General features: G+C 31.7%; 2 protein-coding genes across 3 annotated transcripts; both read left to right on the top strand.

Moving 5' to 3' along the window:
* The first annotated feature begins 3118 nt into the window (after positions 1 to 3118).
* On the top strand, positions 3119 to 5228 carry LOC148200200 (beta-glucuronosyltransferase GlcAT14A-like). The gene is made up of 4 exons (XM_088113717.1): positions 3119 to 3636; positions 3766 to 3841; positions 3940 to 4055; positions 4622 to 5228. Exons 1-4 carry the CDS (start codon positions 3147 to 3149, stop codon positions 5137 to 5139), a joined length of 1200 nt encoding a protein of 399 aa, XP_087969843.1. The 5' UTR covers positions 3119 to 3146; the 3' UTR covers positions 5140 to 5228.
* Positions 5229 to 18437: 13209 nt separating this feature from the next.
* On the top strand, positions 18438 to 20132 carry LOC148200199 (2-oxoglutarate-dependent dioxygenase DAO-like). 2 transcript variants are annotated; one of them, XM_088114318.1, is made up of 4 exons: positions 18438 to 18857; positions 19095 to 19171; positions 19250 to 19410; positions 19661 to 20132. In XM_088114318.1, the coding sequence occupies exons 1-4, from the start codon at positions 18520 to 18522 to the stop codon at positions 19904 to 19906; spliced, it is 822 nt and encodes a 273-aa protein (XP_087970444.1). In that variant the 5' UTR covers positions 18438 to 18519; the 3' UTR covers positions 19907 to 20132. The 2 variants fall into 2 exon arrangements, with proteins under 2 accessions (XP_087970444.1, XP_087970443.1); XM_088114317.1 differs by having other exon boundaries at positions 18439 to 18857; positions 19095 to 19410.
* Positions 20133 to 22172: the final 2040 nt, after the last annotated feature.

Here is a 22172-nt window from a genome sequence, read left to right as displayed (position 1 = left end):
CACGTTTTATTTTTTAGGTTTTTTAAATTGGAAAGTTTGATTCATGGGTAATGTTATTCCATTCTAGGAAGAAAATGTTAACACTTGATAACAATCTCGCATACATATTCACCAATTATGTTACCAATTAATTTTAAAAATCAGAAATTCAAATATATAAATAAATTTTTATAGAGACTAAAGTTATATTCATTTGTAAAACTATATATACACAAAGATAGTTATAAAAAAAATATTTTGTCGTAAATAAAAAAAACATATATGTGTAACTTTAATGCCTTTAGTTGGTGTGCATCATTACGAATTTCCATTAGTTGGCATAGCTGAGCGGTAATGATATTGCGACCCACAGGGCAAAAGATCAAAATCAAGGGTGGTGTTTACGACAAGCAGCTTAAAATTCACAGAAATTTCTCACAGATTTAGCAATTCAATCAGAAAAAGGGAAAGAATATGAGTCTCTACCTCCTTTTGGAAAGAATATGAGTCTCTACCTTCTAGATCATTTTCACTTCACACTCTTCCTCGTTTTGTTTTTGGGTGTGATAAGAAAGTTTGAGTTCTTTTTACCATTTATTTTCTTTAATATTTTTTATCTTTTGTTTCTTTTCTTCTTTTATGTATATAATTTTAAAAGTTGTATTGTGCTAACTGCTTACAACACATGTGCAATCTACACAATTTTCGCGACATTTACAATTTGTAATGTTTGTTATTGATTGATATTTTTATTTGTATTTGTAAAAAAGAAATGGATGTTAACATTTTTACTTTAAGTTTTGTCCACATGGTAAAATTTGTTAGTAAATTTACTAATGATTGAATTATTTTAAAATCCATTAAATTCATAATGGATTTGTTTAATGTCTGCCACTAATTAAATATTTTGAAAATTCATTGATAAATTTATTGGTAATTATTTTTTAAAAATTTAGTAAATAAATTTGTCAATAATAAGTTAACTTTTTTAGAATTCTTTAAAAAATCCTTAGAAATTACACTTTTTAAATTCATCAATAAACTTATTAGTAAAATCGATAAACTTATTAGTAAAATAGACTTTGATTTTCCTATCAAATTTAACAAAATATTTCTTATAAATTAATTAAAGATGGGTGAGAAAGAAATAAGAAAAAAGGAGAAGAAGAAGAAAGATGCAAGAAGGAGAAGGCAACAATGGAAGAAGTTGAAGGAAGAGGTGGTAGTGACAAAGAAGAAGGAGAAGGAGTCCAATGAGACAAACACGACAACAAATGTGAAAAATGAAAAGAAGGAGAAGAAGAAAGAGTAAGAAGATAAGAAGGAAATGGAAGAGAAATGATAACATTTATTTTTACCTTTTATTCATTGTGAATAAAACCAACATCTCTATAGATATGATCTTGTTTAATCCTTAAATTTATCTTGTTTTGCATTTTTTTGTGGTTTAGTTATTTTGAGTTCAGTTTACTTATAATATTCTTTTAAGTGCGTGAAGTAAGTGAATTGGAAATAATTATGGTATAGAAAAATAAGTTGGAACTCAAGGAAAAATGATTAGACAACAAAAAATGAATTCTAAAGATAAATAATCATGTTAGGCAATCATAGGGATTATGTAACACCATATTTTCCCGTGCTTTACTGATTGCACCTAATGCCATAAACAGACAGGAAACTTAGTTGTACAACTACCTTTCATTGGAAAACCTAAAGCTCATTGAGCGAGAAGACACTAGAAGTAATAGTACTAGAACATGGTTCACTAAAGCAGTCAAGCGATGGTAAGCGGTGCTAGGTGAAAGTCTGCCCCTTTGCGAATTTAATGAGTGCACCTGACGATTATGAGATGGCATTAGGAGGTAGCTACACTGAGTTGCGAAAATGCGGTATTTATTCATGTCTTCTGCTAGGATTTGATTCATTCTCTCACTCTCACACTTTTCTTTCCACCTTATGTGATTTGGAGAGGCCCTTGACGACTAGTAGGGATGTTGGAAATTTCTCCTTTCTCCTCCTTAGGTCACAATCTTCATTCATGATATTATTCCCTTTTGGGGTTTGATGAGGATTGGAGGTGGAAATGTGAAGATGATGCATGATTTAAGCTTGGAGTCGGCGTCTTAGGAAATGGCCTTATTCTTTTTTGGTTTCAAGTTCTTCCTTATCTCCAATTTCTAAACCCTAAGTTCTCCCCCATAGATAGTTAAACCTATTTGTTGAGATTTTGAGTGCATGAAAATGAAATGAATGAAATCTAGTATTGACATTTGTAATACTCTATATTAAATTTCAGTTACACTAGCTGTTTGATAAAATATCAAAAGAGCTTCTTTGTATTTTTGTGAACATTATTGTCTAATAGAGTTATGGATTCCAATGTGTTGCACAAGTCTTTTGAGAAAGAATAATAAAATACTTATTATTTACCACATGGCAGTTATAGTGATAGAACACTAACGAATGCGACGAAAGAGGAGGAGAAGGAAAAAGATGAAAAAAAAGAAAAAAATAACAAAAAAAGGAGAAGACAACATCACGATATTTATCAATGACCAAAATTTATTTATAATTATGAACAAATTATTACTAATTTTGATTATCAATAATTATCAATTAATATTTATCTATTGAATTTTTTTTTACTGATGAACATTTTATAATACATTTTGTTTGTCTTCGGTAGGACGTTTTGAATTTACTAACCAATTTTTATGATTACCAATAAATTTTATCTATTAGAGTAAAATGTATGCAAAAGATACTCAAAATAATAAGAAATAATAAAACATATGATAAATAAAGTAATCAATTACTATAAGAAAATATTTAAATATCAATCAATTTTAGAGAGAAAAAATAATTTATTATAGGGACTAATTTACGTATTAATTTATAAATTAGAAATTATTTTTTTCTACAATAATTACTATTATAAATACAAAATTATAATTAATGATTAATTTGGCCACTAATGATTAAAAAGAAATTACTGTTTAAATTGATCATAATATATTGTATTTTTATACAATGGTAAAAATATAGTAAAAAATATATTCTCCAAATAAGCCCTCCTTATTAACCATATAACTACCTTTCCATAACTAAAATTTCCCGAGTCTTTTTTTTGTCTCCCACTCCCAGTATCTTGCAAATTTCTCCTAAAAATGTCCATCAAAATTTTGGTTGTTTCCTTCATTCTAACCTCACTACTGTTCTTTCTTGTTTTCACTACCACAAGATTAACCATACCCAGTTCCAGCTTGAAGCCTTCCATGAACTACTTCAACACCACCAAGGCCAACAACTCATATCCAGTTTCATTTGCGTACTTGATCTCTGCTTCCAAAGGAGATTCTGGGAAGCTCAAAAGGTTGGTGAGGGCTCTCTACCATCCAGGGAACTACTATTTGATTCATATCGATTCTGGGGCACCAGAAGCTGAGCACAGGGATGTGGTTCAGCATGTGGCTAAGGACCCAGTTTATGCTGCATTAGGGAACGTTTGGGTTGTGGAGAAGCGTAATCTTGTGACCTATAAAGGACCAACCATGCTTTCTACCACTCTCCATGCTATGGCAATGCTTCTCAGAACTTGCCAATGGGATTGGTTTATTAATCTAAGTGCCTCTGACTACCCTTTGGTTACACAAGATGGTATGGTGAGTCGCCTTAGTTTGTGGCTATTTTGTTTCTCTTCTTTTGAATCAAAAGTTTCAATTATATATGTTCTAGATGGCATCACCATTTGTTGATCTGAATTCAGTTTTCTTGATTAATGTTCAGATATGATCCAAGCCTTTTCTCAGGTTCCAAAGCATATCAATTTCATTCACCACAGCAGTCAACTGGGTTGGAAATTGTAAGCATTGATGATCATATTAATTATATAACAATGAAACCAAATTGAGAACATCCACAATAGCTTAAACGAATTTTAACCTTTTATACTGATTTCAGGAATAAGAGAGGGAAGCCAATAATTATAGACCCAGGGCTTTATAGTCTCAAGAAATCACAGATTTGGTGGGTCACTAAGCAGAGGAGTCTCCCAACATCTTTTAAACTTTATACAGGTTTTTACCCACTCTTCAATCCTTTAGATTATTGAGAACTTGGTTTATTTTTATGTGTTGCATGTTTCCATTTCCTCTCCATGCATTTATAATTATTTTCCTTGTGAAATATTTTAAGGACCAATATTTGGACACCTCAAATCAGATAATATATAATAACAGTAAAAAAAAAAGGTTTTAAAGATCAGTGTCGAAAACCCAGGAATCTGAACCACTCATGAATTCATCGTTACGTGAGAGGTGAAGGGTTCCATCATGATGCTCTCATTCAATTACTTTCTACCAAGATGTCACTCTTTTTGGTTACAAGTCATGCTTCCAAGATGGTAATATCCACACTTTGTTTCAAGAACTTTACCTAATGCTGTTGTTGGCTGAGTGAAACTCCACACCTTCTTCCATATATATATATATATATATATATATATATATATATATATATATAATTTATAAATAAATGTACATCTGGCCTTATGAAAATATATGCATTCATAATATATGTTGTTATCATTTGCAGTAAGTTGATAAACTTGATGCTATTAGAAATGTGTTTCTTTTATTTCCAGGTTCAGCATGGACAATTCTATCAAGATCTTTTGCAGAGTATTGCATTGTTGGGTGGGAAAATTTGCCAAGAACCCTCCTCCTCTACTACACAAACTTTGTGTCATCCCCAGAAGGATATTTCCAAACAGTTATTTGCAACTCCAAGGACTACAAGAACACCACAGCAAACAGTGATCTGCATTACATCACTTGGGACTATCCTCCAAAACAACACCCAAGAACACTAGGACTCAAAGATTACAGGAAAATGGTGCTCAGCAACCGTCCATTTGCCAGAAAATTCAAGAAAAATGACCCTCTTCTGGATAAAATTGACAGAGAGCTTTTGAAGAGGAATCACGGGGAGTTTTCTTATGGAGGATGGTGCTCAGATGGAGAAAGGCATAATACAGTTTGCTCAGGTTTCAAAGCTCACAATTATAGTGTTCTCAAACCTGGCCCTGCCTCAAAAAAGTTGAAGTTTCTGCTTTCGTACATTCTCTCTCGCAAAGTTTTTCACAAGCGCCAATGCCGCTAACTTTTCATTTTCCATGCTTTATCACTTGTAAAAACAATCTCCTCGTATAATATTACACTTTGAACAAATGCTTATTTCATATTAAATTTTATTAACTAATGTTTGAACTCTAATTTTTTACGCGTTTCTAAATTGGTTTAATAATTTGTTAAATAAATTTAAATTAATGTACCATATAATTTAAAGAAAATAAGTAAATAATAGTTTGTAACAACTTCTTCTCTTATTTTCCTAATAACTATGAAGAATATATATGACATGTTGAAGTTTCATACTAGGATTAAGAATGAAAAAAATATCACAGGATAAATTCACGGCGGATAGAGGTGTAGAAACTAATGACGAAGGAGGTGTGATAACGTTGTCCTTTAAGAGATTAAATTAATACGAAATATCTATAACAACTTCACTGTTGTTAAGAAAGTAGTAAATAAAGATTAGTAAGGAAAAAGCTAACCCTAAGCTGTCTATGAAACAACGAAATTGATTCTTAACAAATTAATTTTCATAAAAACTATAAAAACTATACAAAAGAATTAGTTAAATAAAATAATAAAAATAATAAAAGAAAACTAAAATAAATAAAATGAATAAATGATTAAATACAAAAATAATAAATCAAAGAAAAAATAAAATTGCAAAAATATAAAAATAAATAAAAATAATAGGAACGAAAATAGGTGCATTTCATTATTTTTTTTTCGAAATAGATTCATTATCAATTATTATTGTCTTAGATTTTCAAATCAATCCATCTAAAGTCTTAATTTTGTTCTCACCTTTGAGCCAAAATACAATATCAATTAAAATTGAGAACTATTTAGATTATTCATAGAAAATTTAATTAAAATATAATCTTAAGATTTAAAGAATAATTCTGATATATTATTTCAAAGAGTAGAGTACCATATATATATATTCAAGGATCCTATGATTCTTCATCTACTAAAGGAATGACAAGTGCACAAATCTGCACAAATTATAATAATATCTAAATTATAACTAACACAATATTTGATTGCCTAATATCCTTTAATAGAATATTTGGCATATCTTAACACCCCCACTCAAGTTGGTGCATCGATATCACACATTCCCAACTTGAATAGAGACTCATTAAACAATCTTCTTGACACTCCTTTGGTGAGAACATCAGCCAACTGCAATTCTGATCTTACAAAAGGAAATGAAATTATTCCAGCTTCAAGCTTCTCTTTGATGAAATGTCTATCAATCTCCACATGCTTTGTTCTATCATGTTGCACAGGATTGTGAGCAATTGCTATAGCCGAAGTATTGTCACAGTACAAACTCATAGCTTCATTTTGTTTAAAGCCCAAATCTGATAGCACATTTTTAATCCACAAAAGTTCACATACACCTAGTGCCATGCCTCTGAATTCTGCTTCAGCACTAGATCTTGCTACTACAGGTTGTTTTTTACTCCTCCAAGTTACAAGATTCCCTCCTACAAAAGTAAAGTATCCAGAGGTAGATCTTCTATCATCTTTTGAACCTGCCCAATCTGCATCAGTGTACCCTTCTACCTTTAAGTTTTCATGATTTGAGAACAAAATTCCTTTTCCAGGAGCAGACTTCAAATATCTCAAAATCCTTTCAACAACATCCATATGAAGCTTCTGTGGGTCATGCATAAATTGACTAACAACATTCACTGCATAGGTGATATCTGGACGTGTATGGCACAAATAAATTAATTTTCCGACTAGCCTTTGGTATCTTCCTCTGTCTATGCTTGTTGAATCTGAGCATTGAAAGAGTTTATGATTTTGTTCAATTGGTGTATCAGTTGGTTTACTCCCAAGCAGCCCAGTTTCCGACAGTAAATCAATAGTATATTTTCTTTGGCATAGAAAAATACCATGTTTTGATCTAGCTACTTCAATACCCAAAAAATATTTGAGGTTTCCAAGTTGTTTCATCTCAAATTCAGATGCAAGGTATTGTTGTAAACTAGAAATCTCATCTTGGTCATTTCCTGTAACAATCATGTCATCTACATATATAATCAAAGCTGTAATTTTTCCTTTTCCTCTCTTAAAAAATAAAGTGTGATCAGAGTTACTTGCTCTATAGTCAAAAGCCTTCATAGACTTGGTAAACCTTCCAAACCATGCTCTTGGGGATTGTTTTAATCCATATAAAGCCTTCTTTAATTTGCAAACCTTCATTCCAATTGAATCAGTCATACCTGGTGGAGAATCCATATAAATTTCTTCTGAAATTTCTCCATGTAGGAAAGCGTTTTTCACATCAAATTGTAGAAGAGGCCAATCTTGGTTTGCAGCTAGCGACAAAAGTATTCTCACAGTATTGAGTTTGACTACTGGTGCGAACGTCTCTTGGTAATCTACACCATAAGACTGAGTGTAACCTTTAGCCACAAGTCGTGCTTTATACCTCTCAATAGTTCCATCAGCTTTATGCTTAATTGTAAAGACCCATTTACAGCCCACAGTTTTCTTCCCTTTTGGTAAGGACACAAGATCCCAAGTGTTGTTTTTTTCTAAAGCTGCCATCTCCTCAACCATTGCTTCGGTCCATCTAGGATCTGCCAAAGCTTCATGTACATTACTAGGAATAGAAATTGAAGATAACTGAGATACAAATGATGCATATGACTGAGATAACCTGTGAGATGACACATATTTACTAATGGGATATTTAACTTTGGCTTGGAGGTCTGGTTCATATTTAACTGGAGGTTGACCACGGTTAGAACGAGGTGGAAGAATATATTGAACAGTAGTAGACTCAGTGTTTGGTGTGCTGGTGGTCTCACGCAGACCAGAATCAATTCCATGATCAATTTCATCTAAATTAGTATTATCAGAGATAGGATCAGAAGGTACCTCTGAAGAGTCAAGTTGAACCTGTGGAGAAGATTGAGCCAATTGGTTATGATCAGAAGACACTATATTATCCAGAAAAGAAGGGTCCATATTTAGGATTGGCTCACTTCCTGCAGAATGATCCTCACACAATAATTTATCATCACAATCAAACATATCAACATCATGATTATGCACTTCACTTTCATTGCCTCCCTGAAGTGGAGAATCAACATAAAAATATTCATGCTCATTAAATGTCACATCCATAGAAATATAAAATTTCCTTGATGGTGGATGGTAAGCACGATAACCTTTTTGAGTTGATCCATACCCAACAAAAACACATTTGATCGCTCGTTCTTCAAGCTTTGTACGTTGATGTGGGTGTAAGTGAACATATATAACACATCCAAAAATATGAGGTGGTAAATAAACTATGGGAGGAAGGATACAATGATCAGACAACACATCAAAAGGCCTTCAAAAGTTAAGCACACTAGAAGGAGTTCGATTAATTAAATAAACGGCAGAGCTCACTGCCTCACCCCATGAGATGGGACATTACCATCCATCAAAAGTGATCTTGTCACCTCTAATATATGTCTATTTTTCCTCTCAGCCACTCCATTTTGTGTTGGTGAATAAGGACATGTAGTTTGATGCAAGATGCCTTTAGAGTTCATGAACTCTATTAATTCAGTCTTAAAATATTCTCCTCCATTGTCTGATCGAATGACCTTAATAGATGTGTTAAATTATGTAACAATCAAATGATAGAAGGAACGAACCACATCACACACATCACTTTTATATTTAAGCAAATATACCCAGGTTACCCGAGTACAATCATCAACAAAACTGATAAACCATTTTTTTCCATTATGTGTAGATTGCAGGGCAGGGCCCCAAACATCTGTGTGAATTAATGAAAAAGGAAAATTAGTTTTGTTATTGCTTAAAGGAAACACAACACGATGATTTTTTGCCAAAACACAAGTTTCACAAAAAAAATCAGAAATATTGCATTTACGAAATAATGATGGAAATAATTTTTTTAAATAACCAAAAGAGGGATGTCCCAACCGTCTATGCCACAACCAAATTTCTTTTTTGTTTTTATCTTGTATGTGATCGTTCGCAAGATAAGTCAATCCTTTTTTATGGTTTGATTGTGAGACATTTTCAAGATAATACAGTCCTTCACTCTCTCTACCACTAGCAATCTTCTCCTTGGAATGAATGTTCTGAAAAAGACAATGGGTTGGGTAAAATAAGGCAACACAAGAATGTGATTTGGTTAACTTGCTGACGGAGATAAGATTACAGTTTAATGTAGGAACAAATAAAACATCAGGAATCGATAAGGAGGGTGAGAGGGATATAGTACCTATACCTTCAATAGGAGATGAGACCCCATTGGCATTAATAATAACAGTTTTAGAACAATTAGGGGAAAAATTAGTAAATATATGAGGATCACAAGTCATATGATCAGTAGCACCCGAATCAATTATCCAATCACTATCCTTAGTAACAACAGAAAGATTAAGGGCAGAGTTAGATATACCTGACTTGGTCACAAATCCGGCAGTAGTAGAAATATAACTCTTGGAAGCAGCGGAAGTTCCAGAATCATGTTTCTCCAATTGATTTTCATCGAAAGAAGCCATCAGAAATATTCAATGAAAAAAAGCACTGATTCCTATATCTTAGAGGATATCAGTGTTGGCTCTTGATACCATAATAAAAGATTTAAAGAATAATTCTGATATATTATTTCAAAGAGTAGAGTACCATATATATACATTCAAGGATCCTATAATTCTTCATCTACTAAAGGAATGACAGGTGCACAAATCTGCATAAATTATAATAATATCTAAATTATAACTAACACAATATTTGATTGCCTAATATCCTTTAATAGAATATTTGGCATATCTTAACAAATCAAATTCTAGTACGTCTATTTCTTCTACTTTAGTCACATCATCTCAAGACTAATGGGTTTTCTTATATGGTATGAAACTCCCTGACCATGAAAATCCTAAATTCATGCTTTCTTAGTTTTCAATTTAGTGAGAGGGGGTGTATTGTTTTTAGTGTCATAAATAATGGCTTATTATTATTGTTTACTAAAATACTTTTGAGATCGAATATGGGACCAACTTTCCTTTTTTAAGTGTTTTCGATAAATGTACAATGTTTAGTTTTTTAGAGTGTATGTATAAATTTTTAAGTTGTAGAATTTTTTTTCATATACAAATTGATAGAGTAAGTCTGTTTTAATAATATTTGTTAGATAAAGAAGTCAATGAAATTGTTTTGTTTACAAATTGTATATTTTTATATGTAATGAATAGAGGAAAAGTGACAAAAATAAAAATAAAAATAAAGAATGCTTATTATCATGTCAGGTTTATAAATACCTACAATAATAAATTAGACTTATATGATATGTATTCATAGACCTATCATACTAAGTTGAACTTTTTGTGACAAGTATTCGTCAACATGTCATAATAAGTGAAACTTACTATGTCAGATCTAGGAATACTTGTCACAATAAATAACTTATTATGACAAGTTTATAAATATTCATAATAGTAAGTTGGTCTTACTATGACAAGTCTACTAATAATTAAAGTAAGTTATACTTATTATGTCAAGCTTACTAGTGTTTATCATAGTAAGTTATACTTACTATGTTGAACTAGTGCAGAAATAACATTTAATGTCACACGTTTAACATTTAGCGAAAGGAAATCCGATGTAATAAATGACTAGTGGCAATTTTGAAAATAAAACGACATTATAGAAGTCAGTTATATGGGCCCCAGACGTCAAATAAAGTATAAACGTCGGCTCTCTCCCAGGGTTCACTTGTACCAAAACACCGTATAACGTCACGCGTTCAACGTCCAACCACTGAATAACCAACGCTAAAACTGAGCGGTGACATTTTTGTAAATAAATGCAATTATTAAACGTCGTTTGGAATTGTAATTCGACATAAAATGATATAAAACGTCGAATGACTTTTAAATTCGACCGTCAAAAGGTTAGTGAATTCAATAAAAAATTGAGCCAGAGATTGAAAATTCATTCACTTTAACTTAACGCGCGATAATCTCTTCTCTTCTCAAACTTTTCTCGAACGAAGTTTGACGAGCATAACATGTAATCTTTTTTTCATTTGATACAAATGCATGTTAATTAATTACTTTATGTATGATTTTTGTTTGTTTTAACCGATTATTTTCGTGCTCTTGTCCTTCATAGGCGCATTCTGCTTTCTCTCTCATTGTGACAAAACTTTATTCTGACGAACCCACCTTTTGAAGGTTAGTTTTCGTTTTGAAGAACTTATTTGTTGAACTTGTTTGTTATTTTTTTTGTTGAATTTGTTTGTTTGTTGTTGTTTAGTTGAACTAGATTGTTGTTGTTGTTTGATTGAACTTGTTTGCTGTTGATACTACACGTTCATGGTTCATGCTTTATAAAATATCAAAAACTTAAATTTGTTTTTTTTTTCGTAGAGTTGTAAAAGAGGATCACAATTAATTAAAAAAAACAAAAAAAATTGATTAACATCGAATATGGATAAAATTCGACCTTAAGTTAACGTCGTATATTAACAAAATTCGACGACGTCAAATTTTTCTATTCGACCTAAAATTAACGTCTCCTGATATGACGTCGTTCGCGAATTCACCGTTAAAAACTCAAAATATTCGACGTTATACGCGATTTTTATACTAGTGGTTAGAAGTCAAATAATCTGCATACAGGACTGAAAAATCATTATTTTATTGCCTTTAGACGTCGGCTACAAGGCCCTGACGTCTAATTGGAATTAGACGTAGGCTTGCCCCTCCACAGACGTAAAAATTGTCTGAAAATATCTCATTTGGGGGCCAATATTAATTTTTTTTGCCACTTACACGTCGGTCCCCCTCCCCACAAACATAAAAAAGGTTTGAAATTACCTCATTTTGGGTGCCAATATTAAATTTTTTTACCACTTAGACATCGGCTGGGAAGGGGGCCGACATCTTAGAGTAGTTAGACGTCGGCTGGAAAGGGGGGCCGACGTCAAATACTCTACATTTTTACCCACTCCAGGACGCGAGCTCCAGTTACGCGTTTTCTCTCTCGCTACGTTCAACTTCTTCCTCTACTTTCTCTCGTTCGCCATTAACGTTCTGGTAAGTCTTTTTCCACTTAGCACCGTTTTAAATAATTTTAAACCGATTATATTACGTTTGGAACCATTATCTTTCATTTGCACCGATTAAAATTTGTTTTCATTGGCTTTTGATGCAATTCTTGGGCACGTTCTAGGACAACTACGACAACGATTATGTGCGTTTTTCTCCTCACCCTCACAACGGCACTTGTCTACTCCCTCACCTTCACGATTAGTTTCATTTTTGGATTTTTATGTATATTAGTTATTGCATTTTCATTGGTTGTTTCACTTTTAATTGGTTGTTACTACTTCTAAAATTCTGAAAATTGTTGTGGTATATTCTTGTTTTTGATATTGATTTCTCATAGTTTTAGTGAAAGAAAATATTGGCGAACTTTTTCTTAAAAAACAACCCATAAATTGGCGTCGGTTGTAAGAACAACATATGTTAATTAATGTCTGTTATAAGACAATAGACGTCAATTGACATCTGTTAAAAAACAACATACGCCAATTTAATGTCTTCCTATATGACGTTGGACATTTAACATACGTCAAAATCCTAAAATAGCAGACGTTAAAAGCTATTTTTGTGTTAGTGTTGGGTCTTCTTAACTAACATACAACAAACGTCAACTAACGTCTCCCGTTATGACGTCGGACTTTTAACATACGTCAAAAGGCTAAAATAACATACGTTAAAAACTATTTTTTTGTTGGTGTTATGTCTTCTTAACTAACATACAAAGTTGAAACTTTTTATATCACCCATATCTATGAGCCTAGAATAACCGTAATAAAAGTCCAGCAAAATCATCATAAAAAGTGTCATTTCTAGTAGTTTATTTTTAGGTTTCAAAAATGTGGAATTTGTGTTGTTGACATGAGTGGAAGGCTTGGATTTGATGGATTGAGATGAGGTTGTGTTTATATTTGAGGTTTTTGATACCAGATTGGATAAGTGTGGTATGGAGACTTAAGTTTTGGTAAGGGTGGGCATGGATTGTATTTTTCTATTTTCTAGTTTAGATCATATTAAGATCCAATAAACAGAATTGATATAATCTTGTATATCTAATTAAAATTTATATGGAATAAAATTCAGAACCATTTTAACTAGATCAAATAGATTTTGGTTTGTTTTCAATCTAATTTAAATTGGATTAAAACTAGATTGAATCAATTTCGTCAATGATATTAAATTCAGTTATATTGATCTAATATACATGACTATTAGGTCCATTATATATAGATTAAATTCACTCAGCTCGACCTTTCATCTTAGCCTGATTTAGCTTGATTACTTAGCTTAGGTTGACTCGATTCCACCTTTGGTTATGCTTGAATCGACTCACTGTTCAACTTAGCTCAACCTAATTACGGTCCAATTGTGGACAATAACACTTTACTCCTAAATAGGTTCAATATTAGTTAATTAACTTGACAGATGACTGATCAACCAGGTTCCTCAACTGTTCGGTCTTGACGAAGGTTCTTCTGGGATCATATAATACAAATTCTATTAATAAATCAATTTGCTGAAGCATAAAAAAGTGATATTGGTTATCAAATCAATTTTGTTTTTACAAAATTAATCTTCTAAAAAGATTTAGAACCAAAGAAACACACAAGAAAATTATGCAACGTGTTTAAACAATACAAATAAAATAAAAGATGTATTACATATGCTCGAGTTTATCTCATCAACTAATATGTATTCAACCTAAATATAGTAAGATCAAAACAACATAATCTTGGTTATAATAGTATCATATAGGCCATATCATCACTAATAGCAAAATGTGAGGATAGAATGATGATTAAAGTATATTAACATAATATTAGATAAAGTTAATCCAAATAATTAGTCATAAATCATACTCGTTTAGATAAAAATTCATTATGTTTTATTATTACAATATTTAATATTATTTTTGACTTGATTAATTTGAGCAATGGAATATCTCTTGCTCACGTATCCCATTTGGCTTTGGACAAACAAAAACCTAAAGAATCTTGACATCAAGATCTGTTGTGGAAATTTGGAATACAAATGAAAAGATCTTCATAAAATAAAAAGAAAAAAATGTCAAAGAATATTTGAAATAAACTATAAACGAACCAATTTTCAATAATTTTAAAAATGACAAAATATTTATATATATACAAAGAAAATTTTGAAATGTCAAATATATAAATATATCAAATTTTTAAAGAAATGTTTTGTATTATACGTCAATTTATATATATAAAAAAGTTGGGGGCGAAGCACCACAATCATCCGCCGCTGTCTGGGACAACTTGCTGCAATTTTCTGTTTATTTAATTTTTAAAAGCGAAAGATGCCATGATACTTCATGTGCTTCCTCGTAGAAAGTTATTAATTATTTATTATCACTTTTAAAATGACAATAGAATATGGTTTAATCTTTTTTCTTTACTTCAAAAGTTAACGCAATAACTAGTGTATATCTTATTAGTAAATCAATAGAAATTTAGTGTTATATCCTGTCAGTAGAAGAAAAATATATTACTAATCATTTCAAAATTCTTTTTTTGCATAACTTTTAGATAATTATTATAAAAATATACAAATTTTCTGTACATAATGAAACGATCTGAAACTATTTTTCCGCATAATATATAATCTCACAATTAATAGTAATTTATATAGAATGCTAATATTTTGAGTCAAATTATCTTTTTCCTTTTTTGCAAGTCATTTAAAAAGATATTTATCCTACAAAATATATATACACATCTTATTTAACTCTCCACGTTGCCCTCATGCTTTAATAATCTATTTGCTACAATCATGCACTATCCTAAAAAAATATAAATATATAGATCTATACTTTACTTCATACTTTAGTTTCTTAATTCTCCTCGTTGCCCACGAATAATATTAATGAATGTAATATGTATGAACCTGCTAATATATATAGAGATGGTCCCACTTTTACACATTCCTTAAATTATGTTTCACATATGAGACTTTCTAAACCTTTGTTATTAATTAATTCCTTAAATTTAGTCATTATAGCTTTTCATTACTAAAAGTAAGACTGATGTCCTAAAACATGCTATTCTATTTATATTACAATATTAGAGCTGTCAAGAATGGGTCACAATTATTTAAACTCTATTTATCTTAGAGTTGTCAGAACGGGTTCGGACCGGATTGAGTTTGAAAAAATTGTATTTTTTTTATACGAGTCAGTTTTCAACCTGACTTATTTAAACCCGGCTCATGCGGGTTGAACCCATGGTGGGTCAGGTTGGCCCACTAATCTACCTACCTGATTTTATTTTATTAAAATTTAATTTTAATTTTATAAAAAAATATTTATTATTATTTTTTACTTGAAAAAATTATTTAAGTTTTTTATTTTCAAAATTAATTAAACACTCATGTTGGGAGTGAAATTTGTTTAGATTTGAATTATAGAAAGTTTGTAATTTTTTTTATTTAAAAAAAATTGGAATTAAGTGAGCCAGTGAGTCGACCCGTTTATCCACCAACCCGTGGTGGGACGGGTCAGGTTCGAATTTTTCTGGCTCGCTAATAAATAAGGCAGGTTGGGTTGGCTCACTAAGTGATCAACCTATGGTGGGCCGGATCGGGTCGGGCCGGATGGTCCATTTTGACCGTCTAATTTATCTTATGGAAGAAAATGCTTAAAATACTACCAAATTTTTAACATTTAAAAAATTAGTTTTTAAATTTATTTTAGTGGAAAATTAATTTAAAGATAAGTTTGTTTTTAGTTGTTTCATTAATTAATATTAACGACCAATTTGAAAACTAATACCATAGTAATTAATTTAGAGATTAATTTAAAAATTATTTTAGTTATTAATAATTTTTAATTTATAAATTAATATAATCATGATGACTAATTATTTTTATCATAAAACTTGATTATTATTTAAAAAAATTCTTGTAGTGATATCAAACTTTCTAAACTTTCGCATTGCTTTAATAGTTTTCATTACTGAAAGTAAATCTATCGCCCTAAAACATCCTCTTCTATTTACGTTATAGAAGAAGAAAATGCGTAAAAATTAAATGAAAACAAAATTATATGCTTTTATTTTATTACTTTTACGTGTTACTTTCTTGTAATAGTGAATCTGTTGGCTACTATTTCTAGGGAGTCATCAAGTTGGAGTTTTTTTAAAATTAAAAATTAAGAAGATTACTAAGTCTGGGATAAAATTTTCTTTTGGTAATTATTTTTGTTGTTTTTATTTAACTTGGTTTTCTATTTTTTCAATTAAATCTTACTTTGTATTAAATTGATTTAATTTGGTTTTTCTGTCATATTTATATAGATTAAATTAACGTTTTCTTTGACATGTATTAGTTCATAGTATTTTTCTATTTTTTTGTTTTTATTTTTTAAGTTTTTATCATGTGTTGTATCACTGTTAGTATCAGTCCAATATGTCAATCGTCACATGTAAAATGTCAATATCATGTAGATAGCGTTTTGTATTAAATTGGTATCTTATATTATATTGTTTTCTCAATTGAATTATATATTTTTTTAATTAAGTAATGTTATGTCTCTAAAAAAATATTACCAAACCTAATTACAACTTATATATCTATGTTAAAATATTATATATCAAATAACTTAACCTAAATACTAAAACTATTTTATTTTTAATTTTAATTTAAAAAATACTTATTCTAAACTTATTTATAAATTTAAGGCTTAATATCATTGTTGATTCTTATTTTCGTCAACTTTGTTTGATGTGAGACTTAATTTTTTCGAATGTTCAATATAGTCTCTAATTTCGTAATTTATGTTCAATTTTGTCTTTTTTGCTGCGACGTTTAAATCATTAACGACAAAATGTCCACAGCACTAATAAGTGAATTACATGGCAGTTGTTGGCCGACGTGGCTAGGACTAGAGTTGACTAAGGATGGTCGTGCCAATGAGGGCTTGACATGTGGCAACCCCTTTCTTCACCCAAAAATTAGGGGTTCAGATTTGTATCTGCAGATTGGGGAAAAGTTTGCTCTAGTGCCGTCACGCGAGAATAGGGTTTCTCCTTCAAGGTGGATATGGTGAACTTTGTGATAGTTGGTTTGCTTCTAGGTTTTTCTCCTGCAGGTGAATGAAAGGCGCGGTGGAGAAGCTTGCGGAGAGGCGCTGGTGCGACGGTTGAAGATGATTGATTGATTCGCCTTTGCATTTCTACGATTTGGGTTTTGCTCGTGAGGGGTTGGTGATGATGTTGGTGGCTCTTCACCGTTGCGGCGCGAATGGTGCTTTTGGTTTGAAGGAGATTTCTGGTTCTCTATGTTTTGATCTTCTGTGTTTCAAGTTGATGGTGGTTGGTGGAGAATGAAGAAGTTTGACGGTGACGTTGCTCAAAGGTGCAAGGACTTGTGATTCGGTTTCGCGATGCTTGTGTTGGAGCGTTTGGAACAGTGGTGCGACTAGTGCGTGATATGTTCGCGAAAGGTTTCTGGTTAGGGTTTTGAAATGTCTGATGATGGAGGTGCGAAGATGGTGGCTCGCCGTAAGCATGGCGGCAACGACAACTAGGGTTAGGTGGTGACTAAGGTTTCTGTGTAGGGGAAATTAGGGTTTCTGGAGGTAGGAGATGATGATGACGTGTCAAAGGTGATGTGTCCACGTCAATCAATACCTTCCATATAATTAAGTGATTGGTGCTGTGGACATTTTGTCGTTAACGATTTAAACGTAGTTAGCCAAAAGGACAAAATTGATCATAAATTACGATATAAGAGACTATATTGAACATTCGAAAAAAATGAGTCTCACATCGAACAAAGTAGACGAAAATAGGTACCAATAGTGGTATTAAGCCTAAATTTAATTCCTCAAAAACAAAATCATATAAAAACTTATGTTAAGAACTAGACTTTAAGATATATACATTTAAGATAGGTTCTAATAGTGACTCTCATTATCTTAATAAATGAACTTTAAATGTAATCCAATCCCATAAAATTAGTTTGTAAGATAAGATTTTTATATACATATATATTTTAAATTTGATTTATCTCTAGACTTTCAACAATTTAAATTAAATTATTAATATATTTTACATGTTAAATTAAATTATTAATATATTTTACATGTGAAATTTAATTTACCAAATTGAATCAATTTTATAAATTAAATAGTATTTATAATAACAAACACAAGTTTTGTAAATTATTTATTTTTATCTATGCCTATACATAACAATTCCTCTGAAGCCTTTTTGTAATTCCTCCTCTCTGAAAAACTGAGAGTGATATCGAAGGCAAAGATCAAGAAGAAGAAGAAAGTGAAAGAGCAAGAGATGGAGGCTAATGTTCCTGTGGTGGATTTTCAGAAGCTTTCAGAGGGAGAGGAATGGAAGAAGCTAAGAGAAGCATGTGAGAAATGTGGTATTTTCAGGGTGATAAACCACCCTATTCCAGACACACTCATGAAAGAGATGAAATCAGCTGTGAAATTCTGGCATGATCTTCCTTTAGAGATAAAAATGCGCAACAAATCGATAATTCCTGATAGTGGTTATATTCCACCGTTTCCATCAAGTCCTCTATATGAGGCCATGGGAATATATGACTATCATAAATCACCACAGGCACTTGAAGATTTCTTTTCTCAGGTGGATTTACCACCCCATTACAGGTTCCTTTCTTCAACCTCTCTCTTTATCTCACCTCATTTATCAAACTAATTAACTGATTGTTATTCTCCATGTAATCCATACCAGCCATTGCAAAAGCTTCAACTCACATTTACTACGTATAATGTAAACGCAAAACTTTGGAGCTTCAAATCTCTGACCTCATTGTAACAGATATTTTTTGCCTCTGATGAGATTTACATTATTTGAATTTAAATAATGTGGATCTGTTATGACAGGAAAATAGTAAAGACGTATGGGAAAGCAATTCATGACTTGGCATCAACTATAGCACAAAAGATGGCCAAGTGTTTGGGTATAGTGGATGTTGATTTCAAGGACTGGCCTTTCCTTTTAAGAACTATTAAATACAATTTCAGCCCTGAAAATGTAGGTGAAATGGGAATAATGTTGCACTCAGATACAGGATTTATCACTCTACTTCAAGACGATGAAACTGTTACTGGTCTTGAGCTGTTGGATGATTCTGGCTTATTAAAAAAAGTGACTCCCAAATCAGGCTCCTTCCTCTGCATTGTTGGAGATGTTGGACATGTGAGCATAGATTAACAAGTTTGTATTTTGTTTCTGTTGAATTACATTAATGTTTGTGTACTATATGCATAATCTTGAAAATAGAAATGGACCATAATATTTTAACAACATTTTTTTGATAACAGACTATGTGTCACTGTTTTATTGATCTGTAAATTTAAAACGAATCACTCAGAAACTACTACATGGGTTGTTGTAAAAAAGTTGTTAAAAGGATATTTTCCAATATAAATATACGTTTTTCTGACAGGTTTGGAGCAATGAAAAATTTTGGAATGCCAGGCATCGTGTAATCTGCAAGGAAACATGTACTCGTTATTCGTTTGGTGTATTTATGTTAGCAGCAAGGGATGGTATTGTTGAAGCTCATCCAAAGTTGGCGGAACTTAGCGGTGGTCCACGTTATCGACCATTTAAGTATGAAGATTTAAGGGAGTTCAGAATCGTCACAGGAAAGAGAAATGCTGAAGTTCTCGATCAATATCGTATTGCTTAGTGGTTTTTGTGCACGCAAACACATCAAACAACAAGACTTTACAATGAAAAGTAAAGTTGGAAATAACACCAATGTTCCATGCGTTTTGAAAATCCTTTTAGTTTTTTGTGTCTTTTTCTTTCGATGAGTTGTGCAATTTTTAGGATATATATCCACAAAAGTTTGCACATCTCAAAATGTCATTGTGATTTTTCTTATACTTTTATTTCATTGTGTTTTTGTTGTAGTTGCGTTACTATTGAACTTGTTAAATGCGTCTATTTATATAAATATGTAGGTTATATAAATATGTAGGTCATACTTGTTAAATGCGTCTACTTACATAAAAAAAGATTAATGTAAAATATTTTCAAATAACACCTTATATATATTTTATGTCACTTTTTTCTTTAGGAATGATTTTTTTACGTTGGTTAAAAATGATTTTTATATCTGTTTTAGATCGGAGAAAATTATTACTTTTTATATTGGTTAAGGTTAATAGTAAAGAAATCATCACTTTTTATATTAATTATAACTCTAAAATCTACTATTATCAACAATTTTCATCGACATTCTCTATTATTGTTTGCGCATATACTCTCCAATTTCTAGTGACTTAAATAATTTATGTTCCAAAATAATGTACAAAGAAGAAAAGAATTAGAATCCCTCTCTAAGTCCCTATCTCGCCTTTTTTCAACATTCACGGAAAAGAATTACAATCCCTATCTCATAACTACCTTTGTAGCGCTCAAGAGAAAACAATCGAAGAGGAGAAAGGAGGTCGTGCGTCACTAATGACGACGTCTCCAATTGAGACAATGTTGATGAAAGAGAAGAATATGTGACCATGATTGGATGTTCTTCCAACCTACACAGAAGATCCAAGGGGAGCTACCCCTTCCGACGATGTTCTTAACCACTGTGTCAATTAAAATTGAATGAGTAGTTGAATGAGTAATGACATGATTGAGTTTTGTTTTAAAAATATTTTAAGGAGAGATTAAAAATTTTAAGGGTTGTCACCTTAATTAGGGAAAAAAATTGGGGGAAATCACGTTTTTGTTAGACAAAAATTCCTCTCGATCAGCTAGGCCTTTCCATGGCCAGGAGAAGACCCCACAAGGCCTCCACTGGTGCCGGGGATTACGCAGTTCCGTCATTTTCTCCCTCCTAATCTTCCAACATTTCCACACAGTTTCCTGCTAGTAAACGTGCACAAAACTTAAATTTAGGTAATGTTTATCACAGTTCACATTTGATTGAATTTGAAGACTCTCCACATTTGCGCCACGTTGATTCTTTTTCCGCTTCTATTTCGCCGAGTAAATGTTCGACGAAATGTCCCAACCATGCACTTCCTCACTGCACCGTTACCTTCGCTGCTCTCTCCCCTTTTGACCCCTTCCTTCCCCCACCCTCATTCTACTTCTCCTGCTCGACCGGTTGGGTGCTCCGATTCGCAGTTCTGAAAATGGTGTAAGAAGATGGTTTATCTACAATCTCCATTACTCTCTCTTTCAATGAAACTTGATTGGACTCGATGGTTACTTTTAAAAGCTATTTGACTTACAGAAGAACATATAACCCTTTGAAAGTCTCCAGATTTCGTAGCATTTGCTTTTTCTCACTAGAAGCTACATGCTAGCATATAGAAGCTACATGCTGGCATATATACGGTGGCTTGAGATATTATCATTCTGGATCAGAATGGGGTAAAAATCAGAAATTGAATCCAAACGAAAAGCCAAACAGGGTGGAGCTTTTCTGGAACTTGGACAATAAACCACCCAATGCAATCCCACCTTTTGATGTTGCCAATAAGCTGAGAATAGCTGCATCTTCCTTTGGGATTGTTCGTTACATGGTGGCTTATTCAAACGAACCCTAATAATAACAACTTTAACAAAGAACACGATTTTCCCCGATTAAAGGTCCTTATCATTTTTTTAAAACAAAACTCAATTTTAATGCCACATGTCATTACTGAGCATGCTATGTTACCAATTATTAAACGATTGTTTGGTGAATTTGACGGCAAGCCTCTAATTGAATCAAATTTACAATAGTAGAGACTCAATTGATACGCCAAAAAGAAAAGGGACCTATTTAAGATTTTGGACAAAAATAAGAACTTCTAGTGAGATTAAACAAAAAAAATTACTTTTCATACGGGTTATAACTAGAACAAGTATATAATTTTTTTACTTACAAAGTTGTATCCACTTTTTATATCGGTTATAACTAGAACTGATAAAAAAAATTCTTATTTATTATAAAAATA

The sequence above is a fragment of the Vigna umbellata genome, chromosome 4 (assembly GCF_029865625.1).
Source record: "Vigna umbellata cultivar VRB3 chromosome 4, Vumbellata_1.0, whole genome shotgun sequence".
NCBI classification, from domain to species: domain Eukaryota; kingdom Viridiplantae; phylum Streptophyta; class Magnoliopsida; order Fabales; family Fabaceae; genus Vigna; species Vigna umbellata.
Note: the sequence above shows the minus strand (reverse complement) of the source record. Positions and strands in the feature narration are given on the sequence as shown.